Source organism: Melospiza melodia, chromosome 11, assembly GCF_035770615.1.
Source record: "Melospiza melodia melodia isolate bMelMel2 chromosome 11, bMelMel2.pri, whole genome shotgun sequence".
NCBI classification, from domain to species: Eukaryota; Metazoa; Chordata; class Aves; order Passeriformes; family Passerellidae; genus Melospiza; species Melospiza melodia.
This window is the reverse complement of record NC_086204.1, coordinates 3,812,646-3,831,450: the sequence shown is the minus strand read 5'-3', so window position 1 is coordinate 3,831,450 and position 18,805 is coordinate 3,812,646. Positions and strand designations below refer to the sequence as shown.

Below are 18,805 nucleotides of genomic sequence, written 5' to 3'. Positions count from 1 at the left end.
GAGCTTTCCCTCTTGCCCCCAAGCCTTGGACTCAGCTGGAGTGGGAGATGCCCTGGGAATGTCTGTGGGGATGCTGGACCTGCCCTTGGGATTTATCCTCTTTTGCTCTTGGCTAATTGTCCTCAGGCATGCCTGAAACCTGGAGTGTTCACGCCTGGTGTACGTGAAATCCTCCTGTCCTTGCCAGGGAAATGTTAAGGGAACAAACAGGGCTAATGGCTGTTTAAAATAAGCATAAAAACCCCAAAACAAACAGAAGCTGAACAAACAAAACAAAACAAAAAAGCTCACCAACCACAGGAAAAAGAGAACCAAAAAAGCCCCCCCAAAAAGCTCACCAGCCACAGGAAAAAGAAAACCAAAAATGCTCCCCAAACCCAAGGAAACCTAGAGTTAAACTTTGAGAGGGGAGGGTTGAGAATGAGCAGAGCAATATGAAAAGGAAAAGCAGAAGCTGGTGGAAATGAGATATGATGAAGGTGTCCAGAACTGACTTGAAGAAGTAATTAATGCTCCTAAAAAAAGTCGCATGGGTAAGCAAAGTAGTGGAGTGGAGGATCCGTTTATAGCTCTCAGTGGGAGCAGCCAAACTCCTCTTATCAATGTGCTAATTAATTTGCTGAGGCTCTTGCTGGCAGTTGCCTTCTTCCTCCTGGAGATCTTGCCAAGGGCTGAGTGCCCCTTGGGCTGGACTGGTTTAAATCTGAGGGCAGCTTTGGATGCCTTCTATTTACAGGGCATCACCTGGAGGAAATGGGATGTTCCCCAGGGCCCTCCATCCCTTCCCCTCTTGAGGAATGGCAGGTTTATTTTCACTAGGATTGCTGTTGTCCCCTCAGTTACTGTTAATTTTTCCCCCCTATATTTAATTTATTTTTGCTTCTGGTGGAAATGTGGTGCTCCCCAGCCTTTATCCCATCCTCTCTTCTCATCTCCCTGTTTGTTCTGGAGGTGTCTCCAAACGGGAAGGGGTTAAGATGATGATGTGCTTACCTTGCTGCATGGCTGGGGGGTTTAAATCCTCCTTTTCCTTGCTTTCTCCTGCATTAGGGATGGAGTTAGGAAGGGAGCAATGGCCTTGGCTGCCTGCTGCTTTCTCTCATTCCCTTTTTAACCTTCATCATGGGTAAATGCTGGACAGGGAATTTCTGGGACTGCCAAATCAAAGCCTTTCCTGCCTCAATAAGAGGCTGAACAGAGCTTTTCCAACACGAAAATAAAGCATTTCTCCATGGCTTTGGGTGTAGTCCTGGCTATGAGCATCTCCTGCCTGTAGGGCATCCCCTGCTTTGCTTGGCCAAGGAAGGAGCACTGCTCTGTCTGGTGTTCCTGGCTCTGTTCCCCTGCCTTTGGCTCCCTTGTGCAGCTCCCAGCTCAAAGCCAGGCTGGTATTTCCCCATCCAGCCTCCTGAAATTCTGCTTCTCTCCTTGGATGTCCTTGGGTGTGGGGCTGTAGGAGAATCTGGATGCTCCAGCCAGGGGTGTCCCATAGAGGAAAAACCAACCAAATGGAAGGATTGATTGTTTGGTGTGGTTTGATCCATGTGTTCCCAAATCCTTTTTCCCATCTCATCCAGCTGTGCTGCTCCAGGGAGGGCTGGCTGCTGGGTCAGGGAGCTGCAGGTTCAAGAGGCTCAGTTGGGAAGGATGAGGGAGGCAGGAGCTGCTGTCCTGTTGCTGTAGGACACAAAATAAAATGATGCAGACACTGGAACTTTCAAGGTAAAAAGAAGAGAAGTTTAATTTCTGACTTCAACACTTAGAGATTTTCAAGAGTGATGGTGGATTGGAGGATGACAGTACCTCTCCAATGACACTGGGCAAATTATCAGACTATTAAATTTCTCTTCTTCCAGAAAAGAATGTAAACCAATAATTATTTGCATAAAACTGCCTGAGAAAGTTCGTTGCAAGGATGTAAACATCAGAAAGCTTAGAAGAACAGGATGACACTGCCCCTTGCCCTAACCTTGGGCATCCAGTGATGTGTGTCCTGTGTGAGAGGGTCCAGCCCCATAAACCAGGGGGAAATGGGACTTTTGGTTGGTGTGAGAGGAATGGAGAGAGTCATGGGGCAAAACCAGCGAACCCCAGCCTGACAAACCAAGGGGAAATGGGTCTTTTGGTTGATGTGGGGCAAAACCAGCAAACCCCAGCCTGACAAACCAAGGAGAAACAGGACTTTTGGTTGATATGGGACAAAACCAGGAAATCCCAGTCCAGCAAACTAATGAGAAACAGGACTTTTGGTTGATGTGGGGGGAATGGAGGGAATTGTGGGGCAAAGCCACTTACCCTAGCCTGACAAACCAAGAGAAATGGGACTTTTTGTTGATGTGGAGGGAATGGAGGGAATTATGAGGCAAAACCAGCAAACCCTAACCAAGGGGAAATGGGACTTTTGGTTGATGTGGGGCAAAACCAGCAAACCCCAGCCTGACAAACCAAGAGAAACAGGACTTTTGGTTGATGTGGGTGGAATGGGGGGAATCGTGGGGCAAAACCAGCAACCCCCTGAGGCTCCCTCTGTGCTGTTCCCTTGCAGAGTGATGATCCCCAGCAGCAGCAGCAGCAGCCATAGCCATGCTGGGATTCGGGACGTGCTCCATGGGCGCCCCGGCGAGGGCGGCTGAGCTGGATGCCGCCTCGTCCCGCTGCATCCTGGCCCTGCCCGAGGAGGAGACGTGGCGCCAGCACCGCCTGGGGCTGATGCAGAACACCCATTCCTGCAACCTGCTGGAGCCCCAGAGCCTGGCGCAGGCCCTGGTGTCGCGCGCCGCCTCCTTGGACGCGCTGTGCGAGTCGCGCTGCCGCGATGGCGAGGTGGAACCGGGGCTGGCCCAGCTGGTGGCCGTGAGCCCCGAGGTGATCAAGCGCCGGCGGGGAGGGCTCATCGAGCAGAGGGACATCATCAAGGCCCACGAGGCACACAAGATGCAGAGCACGCCCCAGGCGCGGAGGAAGGAGTGGGAGTAAGTACTGGAGCGTCCTGTGGCGTTCGCGTTCTCGGAAAAATCCCTTTGCTCACGGTTTTTCTCCTGGGAAGCTGAGAGGTCTCAGAGAAAAGGAAAACAATTCTTGTCTCATTTGCTTCTCTTGTGTTGTGCTTGTGCGGAATGTGTTTGGTGATTGTTTCATTGGATTCTGCTGTGGGTTGTTTTGGCTCTTTGGCCAATCAGGGCCAAGCCGTGTCAGGACTCTGGAAAGAGTCACAAGCTGGGATCTCCAGCTGGGCAGAGTGACCCCAAGAAAAGTTGGAAAGTCTCTTTTTCTAGCCCGGCACTTGAAGGAGAAGTCAGAGCTCTTCATTTGTCATTCTCAAGGTTGTTTATTGTTTCTTATCTATAAAAAATTTTCTGTTGTCTAGCTGAGGTCTGTTCAGCAGGACAGTTCCAGGCACTCTGCCTGCCCCAGGGCGGTGTTATGTCTTTATGCTAAAAACTACATGTACAATATTTACAATTACTTTCCAATACCTATCACCCATGTTAGACAGTGAGCTTCTACTCCAAACCAGTCCAGAAGTGCCAACATCACAGCAGAAGATAGAGGCCAAGAAGGAGAAAGGCTGGATATGCCCAGTTCCCCCCATCTTGCCTCCTGAACCCCCATACCAAAAACCCTAAAATCTACTTTTCCACCCTGTGATAACTTCACTAATATTCTATTTAAGCTGTTGTAGCCTGCTGATCTTCATACAAGGTTGGTAATTTGCTCCACGGGTCATAATCAAACCCACAGGGGCATTTTGGGCTCTGTGCCAGGGTCTCTGAGCCCCCTGGCAGGGGTCTTGGCTGCTCAGGACAGCCAGAGGGATGCCCTGGGTCCTGACAGTCACGAGTTTTCATTATTATCTTTTTAGCATTCTGTAAGTATCCTTTCTGTATTCTTTAGTATAGTTTAGTTTAGTATTCTTTACTATAATATAGTGTCATAAAATGATAAATTAACCCTCTAAAAACATACAGTCAGATGCATCATTCCTGCCTTTGTTGGGCATCCCTACAAATGCAATAGCCCCAGCCCAGGTGGGCAGCTGGGGGGACTGGGAGCATTCCCTGTCCTGTGTGGGGCTGCTGGGAGGGTCTGGGGGTGCCCTCTTGGCTCCCTGTGGAGCCAGCTGGGCTCCATCTCCTGGCTCTGAGCTGGGGGGTGGCATCCCACGGGAATGGTGTGTCCTCAGATTGTGGGGTTGCAGGTAAAAGTTGGAAACTCTCTGTTTAGGAAGTCCTCCAGGCAGTTTCCCTTGGCTGTATCTGGGTATTTAGATAACATTTGGGGCTGTTGCCTTTCTGCTTTTTCTGTGGCTTGACCCAGCTATGAGGGGATTATCTGTAGCTATGGTGGTTGGGGACACTTTTTGTGGGATTTGGAAGTGCTGAGCCAAGGGTTGGACATGATCTTTGAGGTTTTTTCCATGATTTGTATTCAATTCTAAAAGGTGCCCAAGTCTTCCTGAATCAGAGCAAGCTGGGACATTAACAAACTTGAGAAAACAAGAGCTAGAACCCACAGGTTATTTTATTATTTTCCATTAATTAGCTTATTGTTTTATTTTCCTTTAATTAACTTATTCTCATGCTTTGCCTTGGTGCTGTGAGAAAAGCCCAGCTCCAAGTCCTGGATTGGGCTCTCTCACCCTATGCTCAGTGTATGGCAAGGCTGTGGCCACGCACTTCAGTCCCACATAGAAATAACATAATATTAATAATAATAAAAAAATATTATTTTATATTTTAAATTAAAATAATAAAAATTACAATTAAAATTATAATCAAAATGATAATCACTATCATAATAATAGTTATATTAATTAAATAGAAATAACATTAATAATAATAATAATAATAATAATAATAATAATAATAATAATAATAATAATAATAATAATAATAATAATAATAATAATAATAATAATAGTAAAAAACTTCCCCTCCCTGTGCCTGCCCAGCAATCAGCAAGACAGCCTGGCATAAGCTGTTGCAGCACATCCTCCTCCACTATCACTGGTCTGGAGCAGTTCCCTGCCTCCAGAAGCTGATTTGGGAAATAATGTTTAATAAAACACCCAAAGGAGACGGGAGGCCCCGAATTAATGAGATGTGGCACGTTGCTTTGGCAAGATCTAGGTCAGTGCTCTGCTCGTGTGAGGCTGGTAGGGTTTCCTTGGGATGGTTTCCATGATTAAACCACTTGTGATAAGGCTGAGGCTGCTCCTGCTTTTATTTGGAGAGCAGCCCATGGCTGGGGCTGGGCTCTCCCTGGCCCTGCTCATCCCTTCGTGCCCAGGGAACCTCCTGGCTTTGCAGGGAAATAATAAATTGCCATATGGGCTCGGCAGGCGCTCGGTGCCTCGTTATCTTGTGCAGCCCCCTGGGGGTGCCAGATGAATAAATCATGGCGGGGCAGGAAGCTGAGGGGTGGCCTCCTTAATTGTTGGCTCGCTAATTAGCAGCCTGCAGCTCCACAGCTCTGCTTGGTGGCAGGGACGTGGGGCTGGAGCTCTTCCTGCTCCTGCTGGTGGGATGTGCCCACCTTTGGCTGCCCTCAGTTGCTCCATCCAGCAACACAATATTTAAAAAAAAAAAAGCCCCCAAAAACCCAATATTTCTGTTTTTAACCCAGAGGGAATGCTCAGTGTGGTTTAAGAGGATGCTTCCCCAGGCTGGAAGGGTCCTGGCTTTGCATTTCCCAGCTCCTGGGTGATTTGGTTTGTTATTTCATCCCATTTTGTGATGGTTTTCTGGAAGGCTGTGATGCTGGGGAGGACAATGGGCTCTGGCCCTTTGGAGCCCCCATGTCCCACTGAGGAGCAGAGAGCCCCACTCCCTGCCTCTACCAGGAATCTTCCTGGGATGTGGGTGTCAGGAAAATTAATCCACAAACATCAGAGGTTTGTGTCCAAAAAGGAAACAGAGGAGCCCTTTTTGGCTTTATTGGAATAAAGGGAGAGGCTATGGGGCATTCCCCTGGGGTCTCTCAGATTTTTGGAGGATGCAGCCTCCTTTTTATCCCAATTTCCCAGCTGCATTTCCCTTCTCTCTTTCCCCATTTCTGAGGTACTTGAGAGGTTCAGACTTCCCAAAACACCTGATACCAGAGATTTCCCTCTAGTGTACAACCCTCCCTTTTAATTTTTAATTCTTATGGAATTTAGGGGGTTTTCCCCATTCGCTGAGGTACCTAGAGGTTCAGACTCCCTGATATGCCAGATACCAAAGATTTCCCTCTAGTGTACAACCCTCCCTTTTCATTTTTAATTCTTACAGAATTTACGGTTTTTTCTTCCCCATTGTTTCTTTCCTCTCTCAATGTCTAATTTAATTTATCAGCAAACCTCAAGTTCATTTGCAAAAGCAAATATCTTTATCCATTCATCAATCAGTGGAATCCTTCCCATTGTTTCTTATCTCTCCCAGTGCTGGTTTTATCTCCCAGCAGCCCCACAGCTCATTTGTAAAGACAAATCCACTATTCCTCTCACTGGTGAGCACCAAGGGGCTTCTTCTGTTCCTTTCCCAGATTTCTGTGCCCTGCTACCCCACCAAGCCACAAAAATGGCGTGCCAGAGGGTCCTGCTTGAACATCAGGAGGAGAGGGACTTTTGGTGAAGCAGGATGAGGGCGAATGGCTTTAAACTGGAAGTGAGTGGGTTTAAGGTTAAGAATTCTTGACTGTGAGGGTGGGGAGGCACACCACAGGTTGTCCAGAGAAGCTGTGGCTGCCCCTGGATCCCTGGAAGTGTCCTAGGCCAGGTTGGATGGGGCTTGGAGCACCATGGTCAGATGGAAGGTGGCTCCCTGTGGCTGAGAGGCTCAAACAAGATGATCCTTAAGGTCCCTTCCAATCCCAACCATTCCATCCTTCTGGGACAAGCCATCCGTGCTCTCCCCAAAGCTTTGCCAAGGCCCAGGCAGGTGGGCAGAACCAGCAATCCCAAAGCCCAGTCACAGCTGTGCAGAACAAGCAACCCCAGCACCAGAGACGTTTTCTGGCAATAGATGGATGTCCTATGGGTGAGAAAAAAAAAGCAAATTGATTTCCTTATGAGTAATTTTATTAGTAACAAAGCAATTTCCCTATGATTTCATTTTCCGAAGGGCCCATCTCACCTGCCTTGGATCACCCTGGGGGCTTTCACTGGGGCACTCTGGCTCTGGTTAGCAGTGAGGAGGGTATGGGAACTATAGCTCCATGTGTGGTGGAGGGCATTAAATGGGACATGGGAAACATGGAAAATGTCTGAGCAGCTCCAGGCTGCGGCTGGGTGCTCTGCAGGGTGCTGGGCACAGCCAGAGATGCTGCATGAGCTCCCCTGTCCTTGCAGATGTGGCACTGCTGGCGTGTAGCCAGATGTGGTTTAGCTGCTCTGAGGGTAGGGAAGAAAGGCTCGCTCTTTGTGCTCACCAGTGTTATTGTATTATTTGTGTTGGCAGGTCTGACCCTCACTAAACCTCTGCTGCCTTTTGCCAGGGAAACAATTCCACAAGTAGAATAGGAATAGGAAGGATAAAATTATGTTTTCCCTGGTATTTTGTTTTTTTTTTTCCCAAGAAGAAACCAAGGCAGAAAACACCAAGTGCCTGTGGGGCAGTGGCTCTGGGGGAGGATTAACTTTATGGTGAAAAATGAACGTTCCAGCCCACCTTGTTCATGTCTGAGGGGCTCCAGCCCAGGGCAGACACTAAACCCCATTTTTCCATTGTGCCAGCCTGCTGCCCTGCCCTCCATCCCTGTGCTCACACACTGGGCTCAGGGATGGAGGAACCTGGAGAGATCTGCAGTGCCCCAAGGTGGGATCAGTGCTGTGTTTGCTCTGGACGCCTGGCAGCACCCTTTGGGTAGTGCTGGGCTTAGAGACAGCTCAGAAGAAAAGCTCCTCATCAAAACACGCAAACAGGGACCCTCCTGTGGCTCCTCCAGGAGGAGCAGCTGCTTCCTTAGCTGATGGTGAGGACAGGGAGCACATCCCAAAAAGGCTCCAGGCTGAGTTTGAAACACACAGGACCCAGCCCTGCTTTGCATGGCTGAAACCCACATGTGCGTGGGGATTTAATCTTGGTTTGTGCAGTTTGGGGAATGCAAGCTGTGCTCTCGTTTTGGGATGATATTTACAGCCAGGGTGCATGGAAAAGCCTGATTCCAGGCAGGTGTTGGGCAGGCAATGGAGGAGGCTGAGGGGAAAGCAGCAGACCTGTGGCACAGTGAGGGTGCTGTAATTCGGCCTTTGAGCACCTGAGGTATCAGCAATGAGGAGAGATGGGGAAGACTTGGAGGTGGTCAAAGAATCCAATTTTACTGTGGAGTACAACTGCTTTTATACTTATTGTAGGAAGGCTAGTAATGTTTTACTACAGTGATTTGGTTAAAAATCATATAAACCAACTTATACATTTTAAGCATCTCTTGCTTGCTGAAGTCTGATGTAATTTTCTTTTTCTGGTAAACCTGTCTGATTGAATCTTCTTGCAATCTTGATTTAATCCTCAAAGTTCTGTTTGCTCTTGCCAAGGCATCCTGTTATCAAATCTCTTAAGATAGCCAGGTACAAAATCCATAATCTGTCCTGTGTGTCTCAATATCCCAATCCTGAGTGAGGTGGAGGATCTAAGTGTCCTGTGGGAAGCAAAACACTCTGCCCTCAGCACAGTGACCCCAAAGGAAAATGTAGATAAAAGTGACGTCCTGCCTTGCAGCATCTCAATTCACGTCTGTGAATTTGTGAGATCTCCCTTTTTTGGGAGCCTGGGAGCTGTCAGGAGAAGGAGACCCAGAAAATGCCTGCTGTAGGGAGCTTGGTGCTGCCCTGAGGGGCTGGGCCGTTCTGCAGCTCTGCCTCCGTGTGGATGGATGGGAGGCAGGAGGGAACAGAACAGGCTGCAGAGACACAGGGTGCTGCTCACACATCTCACTGGCTTTTTGTGGCTTGGCAGCCTCTGCCTGGTTCTGTGCACACTCTGCATCCCAGATTACAAATGACGCCGAGGTTTGTTTTTTTTTTTTTTTCCCTTACATCCTTTTTTTTTCTTTAAATTTCTTTTTGCTGAATGAGACAAAGGGCCCTTTAGGTGTGTGCTGGTTCCATTTCCCCCAGTTCCATTGCTGTCTCCCAGTGTATTCCCCAGCACTATTGATTCTTTTGCTTCTTTTCTCTGCCAAGGTTGGGATTAAATGCATGAGATGGCATTTCTTGTTCAGACTCAGATGTTTGTTAGTTCTTATCCATGTCACAGTCTCACAAACTGTGAGCTCTACAGTACTTGAAAAAAGTAAAAATGGAGCCCTAGCTCTCTCTTCACAAGGCCTTTCAAGGATAAACTGTCCAATTAAGAAGTGACACCTGAATTATTTTTACTTTTAACCCAATAACCGACAACCTGTAGCCCACAATGGGGACTTTTTTACCCAATTACACAAAACCACCCAAACCCATGAAGAAGAAGGTGGAGAAGAAGGTGAAGAAGGATCAGTCTCAGCCCTAAAACCTCCATCTTGCTTTGTATTTATTACTATATTCTAAAACCTTAAACCCTAATTTTCCACCCTGTGATATTACACACTTTTATTCAAACTGCACATCTATAATCTCAATTCTGTCATTCAATTTTGGAAGCCTTCTCCACGGCCTCAGGTCAAATGCAGTGTTCTCTTGGGGGTCACTGCCTGTCAGCACAGAAAGTGTGAAATTCTCAGTGGCCAGGGTTCCAGCACATCTGGGTCTGTCCTTGCCCACCTTGGGACATTCCATACCTGGGACATCCTTCCTCTAGATCCACCCATGCTTCCAAATCTCCTGCAACCCCCTGCAAAGCAATTAACCTCTCTGAGCCTAATGAGTGTCTCTTTGTTAATGTGGCTCTGCCTGCTTTTGTTTCCACCTGCATGAGGAGCAGTGCAGGCAGTGAAAAGGATCTGGGTGTGCTAAACCTGGCACAAATGCATGCCCTGAAATGTGGCTTTTGTCATGGCACCTTGCCTTGAGCAGCAGAGAAACATTTCTCCAAAAGGGACCTGCCCTGAACCTCCTGTAAGAGCCAAAATGAGGGATGAGGAGCTCTCCAAAATGCAGTTTATTCCATCCAAGGTGTTACAGCAGTCCAGGGTCATGGGTGACAGAGCTGTGCCTACAGCTGTCAGCTCCAGCTGCAGGCAGGCCTGGAGACCCTTAGTTTAGGTTACAATGCATTATATACTTTTGGTTACAATACATTCTATACTTTTCTTTTGGTTACAATGCATTATATACTTTTCTTTGCTGAGCATCTTAATACAGTAGAACCAATCTACACCTTCACTTTTATCTACAGCCTATCACAACTGCTATAATTACCATATTCATGTTACTGCTCTCCAATCACTAAAAGTCAGTACATTGCAGTTTAAGCTAGAAGTTGTTTTTCAGTTTTCTTGCAGTGGAAAATTCTGAGACCATTTTGCTGCAACATTTGCTGCCTTGTTTGCCTGTGCTATCTTTCTGCTTGGTAAAAACATCTTGTTTGAGGTGGGTTTATCCTTTGCTCTAACTCATAAAAATCCTTTCTAACTAACACACCCTTTGCCTCCTTGGTTATACAGCAAGGCTGGCTCAGCAATTCTTTTCTTCTATATCAAAACTTGCTTTCATTTCTATTCCTTCTTCAGGTTCTACATTCAAAACTCTTTCTGCTAAGCATGCATATCTGTGACACTTTCTTGCCAAACTTTCATCCCTCCCAACAACCTGCCTGTGCTCTCCCTGCTTCCCTTTGGTGCAGATCAAGGTTTGCATCCTGGGGAGGAGTTTTCTGGCTTTTCTGTGGTTGAGATGATCTCCAAGGTATCAGAAAGTCAATTTTCTCCCAGCCCCACGACCGAAGAAGTGGAGATTCCTCAGTTCTGCTTCTCAAGGTTGTTTATTTTCTCTTATCTGTTCCATTCTGTCTCTGACCTGCTGAGATCTGTCCAGCAGGTCGGGTTGTGGCACAGTCCCTGCCCTTGGGGTGGTGTTGACTTTTTATATTAAGAACTACGTGTGCTTTATTTACAATAATTTCCCAATACCTATCACCTATATTAGACAATCTGTCTCTACTCTAAACCAATCCAGAAGTGTCACCATCACAGCAGAAGATGGAGGACAAGAAGAAGGAGGACAGGACACATGAGATTCCATCTTGCCCCTTGAACCCCCATTCTAAACCCCCAAAATTCTACTTTTTCACCCTGTGACAAATTAACTGTCATTCTACTCAAACTCTTGTGGCTTGTAAATCCTCACACAAAGTTGGTAATTGTTTCCATGGGCTAAAATCAAAGGCACAGGGGTTTGTGACTCTGTGCCAGGGTCTGGAATCACCCAGGGCAGCCAGAGCAATGTCCTGGGTTCTGACAGAGTTTGTTTTTCTGACGTGGCATGAACTCAAGTTCCACTGAATATCCTGGCAACAGCGTGGAAACAGCAGCATCCTTCACCCAGTTTCCTCAAAGCCTGGGTTTCTGGCACACCCTGCAGGAATTCCCTGAGCTAATTCCAGTGCCTGCAGAGCCTCCCAAGGGCTGCAGAGGGGTGGGCATCGAGGAGAGTCCAAGCCAGTGCATGTCACTGTGATATTTTCTGAAAAATCCCTTGGCCAGGATTTCTTCTCCTGGGGAGCTGAGAAGCTTCAGCTTTTCTCTATTTTGCTGTTCTGGAATGTGGTGTGGAGATTGTTTATCCAAACATGTGGATTGTTTTTAATTAATGACCAATCACCATCAGCTGTGTCGGACTCTGAGGAGTCAGTCAGAGCTTTCATTATCATTCTTGTTTAGCCTTCTGTCTGTATCCTTTCTATTTCTTTAGTACAGTTTTAGTATAGCATAATATATAATATAATATAATATAATATAATATAATATAATATAATATAATATAATATAATATAATATAATATAATATAATATAATATAATATAATATAATATAATATAATATAATATAATATAATATAATATAATATAATATAATCAGCCTTCTGAGAACTTAGATTTTCATCTCTCACCTCGTCCTGGGGACCCTCACAAACACCACCAGTGCAGGCTCAGAAGTGGTTCCAGGGAGCTCCTCAGGAGCTGAGCATGGAAGGACAGGGTAATTCCCAGGAGATGGCTTACAGAAGGCATTATTTAATATTTCTACAGAGGGGGGAGACAGGAGTCCCACCAGCAGAACAAAATCCTTAAATATGGAATGGAAAAATTTTAGACTAATATGGACCAATATGGAGAAAAGAGAGCACAATGATTGCTTTGTTTTTGATGAAGCCACAAGTTGTTGCAAGCAAAACAGACTCTCCTAAAACCATAATATGCTTTTTGTCCCCTTTTTACTTTCTCCAGTAAATTTCTCATGTTGTTATTTTCATTATAGTGCTATGTTTTATTATTCCATTAAGTTAATTAAGAGCACTTTCCTGTTAAGATTGATTTCTCTTAAAGGCTGATTGTTCTTAAGTTTATTCAGAAATAATGCAGGCTCAGAAGTGGTTCCAGGGAGCTCCTCAGGTGGTTCCCAGGAGATGCCTCCACTCAGGAGCTGCTGCCTTGTGTTTTTCCACTGCCTCCTGGCAGCCCCTGCTTCCCTCACTGGAATCTCAGCTGCAGGTTTTTGGGAAGCTGTGTTAGCACCACAAACTGTGGTCTGTGCCTTCCAGGAACCATATTGGTTCTCTTTTGCCCACATTGGGCCACATTAGCCTTTGGAAGGAGCTTCGCCCTTGGCCTGGGGCTGGCTCAGAAACGCAGAGTTATTGTGGGGCAGGGAAGTGGCATATAGGCAGGGTCACCTATAGCAGGCTCCAATGTCCTCCAGGTTTCTCCCAGCAGAACATCCAGGTGGGTTTTGAGTGTCTCCACACATGGAGAGCCCACAGCTGTGACCGTGTTCACAGGGGTCTGAGGATGAGGGAAGAGACGAGGATCTGACTCCATGTTTCAGAAGGCTTGATTTATTATTTTATGATATGTATTACATTAAAACTGTACTAAAGGAATAGAAGCAAGGATTTAATCAGAAGGCTGGCTAAGAATAGAAAAAGAAAGAATGATAACAAAAGCTTTGGTCTCGGACAGACTCCGAGACAGCAGACTGTGATTGTCCATTAATTAGAAACACCCAACATGAGACCAATCACAGATGCACCTGTTGCATTCCACAGCAGCAGATAATCAATGTTTACATTTTGTTCCTGAGGCCTTTCAGCTTCTCAGGAGAAAAATCCTAAGGAAAGGATTTTCATAAAAACATGTCTGTGACACACAGCCTCTCTGGGTAGCTTGTCCAAAATGTTTCCTTGCCCTCACAGTGAAAAAGTTTATTCCTCTGTGCAGGCAGAATTGGTTTTGTGGCAGTTTGTGCCTGTTGTCTGAAGCCTCTGGAGGAGCTTTGCCTCTTCTCTCCCTCTGTGCATGGATCAGATCCTCTGTGAGCCTCTTCTGAGCAGCCCCAGCTCTCCCAGCTCCTGTCCTTCTGTCACCTTCCCTGGAGCTGCTCCAGGAGCCCCTGTCCCCCGTCCTGTGGGGCACAGCACTCTGGATGTGTCACCAGGGCTAAGTGAAGGGCACAGGCCACCTCCTCGACCCACTGGCTTTGCCTGACACACCCCAGGGAGTTGCTGGCCCATTTTTTATAAGAGCATAGTGCTGGTGGCCACCACGTCCCATGGGATGTGTCCTTGGGACTGGTGAGGGTACACCCTGAGTGAGTGCTGTGTCCCCTTTGTTTGGGAAGGATGTTGAGATGTTTGAGCACATCCAGAGGGGGCAATGAGGCTGAGGAGGCGCTGGGAACACAAACCCTGTGAGGAACGACTGAGGGATCTGGGGATGCTCAGCCTGGAGAAAAGGAGACTCACAGGTGCCCTCATCACTCTCTGCAGCTCCTGAAAGGTGCCTGTGCTCAGCTGGGGCTGGGCTCTTTCTCCAGCAGCACTGACACAACCAGAGCACACAGCCTCAAGCTGCACCAAGGGAAATACAGGCTGGATATTAGGATAAAGTTTTTTATAGAAAGGGTGATAAAGCTCTGGAGTGGCTGCCCAGGGAGGTGGTGGAGTCCCCATCCCTGGGTGTGTTTAACCAAGCCTGGATGTGGCGCTGGGTGCCAGGGTTTAGTTGAGGTGTTGGGACTGGGTTGGACTCGATGGTCTTGGAGATCTCTTCCAACCCAGTGATTCTGTGATTTCTGTGGGGCTCTCCCTGCCCAGCCCCTCCCCAGCCAGCACAGACAGGTTTGTTCCTCCCCCAGTGCAGGGCTTGGTGTTTCCAGCTCCACGCTGCTCTTCTGCTGTTCCTCCAGGCTGCTGGAGTCCCTCTGGATGGCAGCACAGCTTCAGCACTGCCTGGTTTTTAGCATCTCCCTGCACTGGCAGAGCGTGATTTGCTGCAGCACCCACACTTCTGATATTTCCTGCTCATTTTCATCCTAGTCCTTAACCTCCTCTGGGATAATTCAGCCTCTTCCCCTCTCCCAGCCAGTCCCCAGCTGTCCCTGTGTGGTTCTGATGGGAGGCTGGCTGCTGTTTGTGACAGAGGCGTTTTCCAGCCTCTCCAGTTTGTAGGGTTAATGTTATTTACTATTCTCTATTTCTCCAGTGTAGTACCTGCCTTGACCCTCCCACCTCCCACACTGTTTGTATTTCAGGGATAACAGTGTAATAGATTAATTCAGGGACCTCAGGAGGGATCTAGTTTGATCAGACAATCACTTATTTTTCATTTTCTCCACATTTCCAGTTGAAAATACAGAGGATGGTTCACTGGGCACTCCCAAAATGGCATTTTCTCAACTAAGTGTGGGGAGGCTCTGGCGCAGGTTGCTCAGAAAAGTTGTGGATGTCCCATCCCTGCAACTCATAGACAGCACCTGATACGCTGTAACTTCCTTTCCCATTGTATTTGTGGGGTGCCCCGTGGCAGGGAGGAATGATGGATCTGACTCTATGTTCTCAGAAGGCTAATTTATTTTTATATATTATGTTATATGTAATATGTAATATGTTATATTACATTACATTATATTACATTATATTACATTGCATTATATTACATTATATTATACTATATTATACTATATTATATTATGCTACATTACATTACATTACATTGTGTTATAATTATGCTATACTAAAGCATACAGAAAGGATACTTACACAATGCTAAAAAGATTATAATGAAAACTCCTGACTTTTCCAGAGTCCTGACACAGCTTGGCCCTGATTGGCCAATGAGTCAAAACAATTCACATGAAACCTATGAAACAACCACCTGTTGGATAAACAATCTCCAAACAACATTCCAAAGCAGCAAAACACAGGAGAAGCAAATCAGATAATTACTGTTTTCTTTATTCTCTAAGGCTTCTCAGCTTCCCAGGAGAAAAATCCTGGGTGAAGGGATTTTTCAGAAAATATGAATGTGACACTTTCCCTTGCATTTTCCCTGGTGGAATTAAGCCCAAAATTTCCTCAATGAGTTTTTTCCCCATTGAGGAATGCTGGGGGCCGTGCTCAGCCTTGGCTGCTGAGGGTGTTTGCCTTCAGGGAGGCTGCTGAGCTGCCTGCCTGTCACTGCAGCAAGGGGGAAGCTTTTTCACACCTCCCAGCACTGAGGAGCTCTCAGAGAGAGGTTTTGCTCCTTTGGCCTTTTCTCTTTCACAGGTTTGGGAGAGGGAGGCAGCATCTCCTTCCTGGCTGCACGCCAGGGATGGGGCTTCTCTGGCTGTCTTGAGCATCAGCTGCTCAGTGCAAGTTCAGACCTGCTGAAAAAAAAGAAAAAAAAAATTTCAACAGCTCTGTCTTCTCCTGGCTCTTGTCCTGACAACGTGGTTTTGTCAAAGCCACCCCTGTTTGCTAGCAGGGCTTCTTTGGGGAAAGCTGAGCCTGGGAGTTTGGTTTCTTTAGGTTGGAGATGGAGCTGGTGGAGTTGTGGTCCAGAACTCGCTTTCATGCTTTTTTCTGGTCCATCCAGCCCTGGATGGACCAGAAAAGAATATAATATAAATAAGAACAATAATAAAAAGAATATAATATAATATCCTTTTTATTGCAAGGGGTGTTTGCAGCCCAAAGGCAGGAAGGAGGCTCCTGTGCCCTCCCACCCCCTGGCACTGGGTGCTCTGCTAGGTTTATCCACCTCGAGCCTTGCAAGGTGGGCAGAGAGCAGAGAAAGCACTGGAGGCTCCTCAGGCATGGACCTGCCTCTTGGAGGGGTGAAAATGAGAATAAAAAGGGTATAAGAGAGAAGAAAATCTCCTGCTGGCTTTGGCAGGAGCTAACACTGCTGTGCCGGACCCCTCTGGAGGCTGGGGGATTTCTTTTGCTTTGGGTAGTGCAGCAGCTGAAAAAATGCTTCTAGAAATCCCTCTCCAAGCCTTTGACAGGCTAGAAATAAGTTTTCTGCTGTTGGCTGTTCATGGATGGCTCTGGGGATGTATTTTCTGAGCTTGTTCCCACACACATGTAGAGTTTGGCAGCTTGCTGTCTGGCTCTTTGGTGGCAAGAAGGAGAATTTCCCCCCGGGTCTCTGCTCCATCCCTTCCTCACCTCTTTGCTCTCCCTTTCTCCATGCTGCTCAGCCCCAATATTTTGGGCATGGCCATTCTGAAAAATTCCTATTTTCCCTCATTTGATCTTCTCAAGTGGATTTCTCTGGAAGTGCCTTGCCCAAAGCTGGACCTGTGTGAGGTGGAGGAGAGTGGGGATCTGTGATCTCCCCTCCTGCCATCAGCCTGGGATGCTCCACAAGCTCTTGCTTGTGTGCAGGGATTTGGGGGCTGGAAACAGCCATGGAAATTCCCTTTAATGTGGTGGCAAAGAGGGGAGGGTGGACAGCTGTTCCCTGAGAGGGGGGATCGCTGCAGCCTGCCCAGAGCAGGCAGGATGTGACTGCAAATGCCAATTACAGCCCGGGCTGGCAAAGCTGAATGAAGCAGCAGGGCACTCCAGGCAATTTATTAATGGCTGATTATTGCAGGGCCCTTCAGTTGAGCCACAAAGCCTCCAGGGCTGAGGCAGGGTTGGCCTGAGGAGCTCTGCATTGCCAGGAGCTCTCAGAGTGGGGTATTTGGGTAGGAAAGGGGAGAGCAGGCAGTGTCAGGCTAGGGGGAAGCATCCCTGCAATGCTGTCCCTTTTCTCAGCAGTTTTGGGGTGATGGGGTCTCACCTGCCTGTGTTTGAAGGGGCCAGCAACCCCCCTGAAGTCGTTTGGCTTCAGAGGTGGCTCTGGGTTTTGGTTGGGTGTTTTTGGGGAGCACAAAGTGCTGAGCCCTGTGGGGGTGGGTTAGTGCAGGCACTGAGCCCCACAGGGACAGAGTGAGCCCCAAAATCAGCCCCTGTGGGTTCTGTGGGGCTGGGTGCACATCCATCCCTGCTGGAAATCAGCCTCTGTGGGGCTGGATGCACATCCCTGCTGGAAATCAGCCCCTGTGGGGCTGGATGCACATCCCTGCTGGAAATCAGCCCCTGTGGGTTCTGTGGGGCTGGGTGCACATCCCTGCTGTGCCCCCAAAAGCGCCCAGGGCTGGAGGTTCCTTTTCTGTCTTTAATATTTTCCCAGCCTGCCATCATTTAAAAGTCTAATTGAAGATTGGGAATTGAACTAAATGGCCTTTAAAGGTCCTTCCCAACCCAGTCCATTCTGTGATCCCACCATTTGGTTGCTAAGTCCACCTTTAATTCAAGATTCAACAGCATTCTCCTGTATCAGTGGCTCTGATACAGAGAAGCCCCACTCTATGCACGTGGGGCCACATCTCCCTTAAATGAGTTTAATCTTCTTTTATAAGATGTATTTTAAGAGAAATTAAACTTTTCAAAATAATATAACACTTTTTAGCTTCTAACTGCCAAGTTTTTGAGATATTTAGGTTTTTTTAGCTTAACAAAATATCAAAACTACACTCAATGGTTAAACTTAAAAATTAACAGATATGCATGCTAAAACCACTAATATATATATATATAAAAATTTTAGAAATCATAATGGCATCAAAGACACCATTAATGTGTGTATTTATAAGGTGCATTTTAAGAGAAATTTAATTTTTCAAAATAATATAACACTTTTTAGCTTCTAAATGCAAAGTTTTTGAGATGTTTGATGTTTTAGCTTAACAAAATATCAAAACTACGCTCAATGGTTAAGCATAAAAATTTACAAATATGCATGCTAAACCCACTAAAATATATATATAAAATTTATGAAACTGTTCCTGGAAAAAACCCTGCATTCCTGCATGGTTATCAACACACTTCTGAGTCACAGCTACTCCTCAGTCCCAATTTGAAACTTGGCCAGAGCACACTGGAGAGATGCCTCTCATTTGATTTTATTTTTTTTTTAATTTTAAATTTTATTTTTTTTTCCTCTCAGCATAGCCACATTTAAAAAATAAATCAGGATGCCAAAAGACACTTTCTAAGATGAGTGCAGGCCTGGGAATATCAGTCATGGAAGGCGAGCCTGTCCTCCCTCTCCAGACTCTATTAGAATTATAGAATGGCCCAGGTTTGAAGGCACCCTAAAAATCATTTGCTCCAACCCCTCTGCCATGGGCAGGGACACTTTCCTCTATCCCAGGTTATTCCAAGGCCCATCCAGCCTGGCCTGGACATTTCCAGGGATGGGGCAGCCACAGCTTCTCTGGGCACCCTTGGGAAGAAATTCTCTGGAATTCCCTCCCAATATCCCATCTCACCATTCCCCCTTGTCACAGAATCACAGAATCACAGCAATTCAAGGCTGGAAGAGACCTATAAGATCATCAAGTCCAACCCATGTTCTAACTATTC

General features: G+C 46.8%; 1 protein-coding gene across 3 annotated transcripts in view; it reads left to right on the top strand.

Moving 5' to 3' along the window:
• The window catches only part of CACNA1E (calcium voltage-gated channel subunit alpha1 E), a 133,206-nt gene that overhangs the window by 5,666 nt on the left and 108,735 nt on the right, over nucleotides 1–18,805 (top strand). For all 3 annotated transcript variants that reach the window (XM_063165366.1, XM_063165364.1, XM_063165365.1), the window contains exon 2: nucleotides 2,546–2,972. In XM_063165366.1, the coding sequence (XP_063021436.1) occupies nucleotides 2,584–2,972 (389 nt within the window). In that variant the 5' untranslated portion in view covers nucleotides 2,546–2,583. The remainder of the gene's footprint in view (nucleotides 1–2,545; nucleotides 2,973–18,805) is intronic.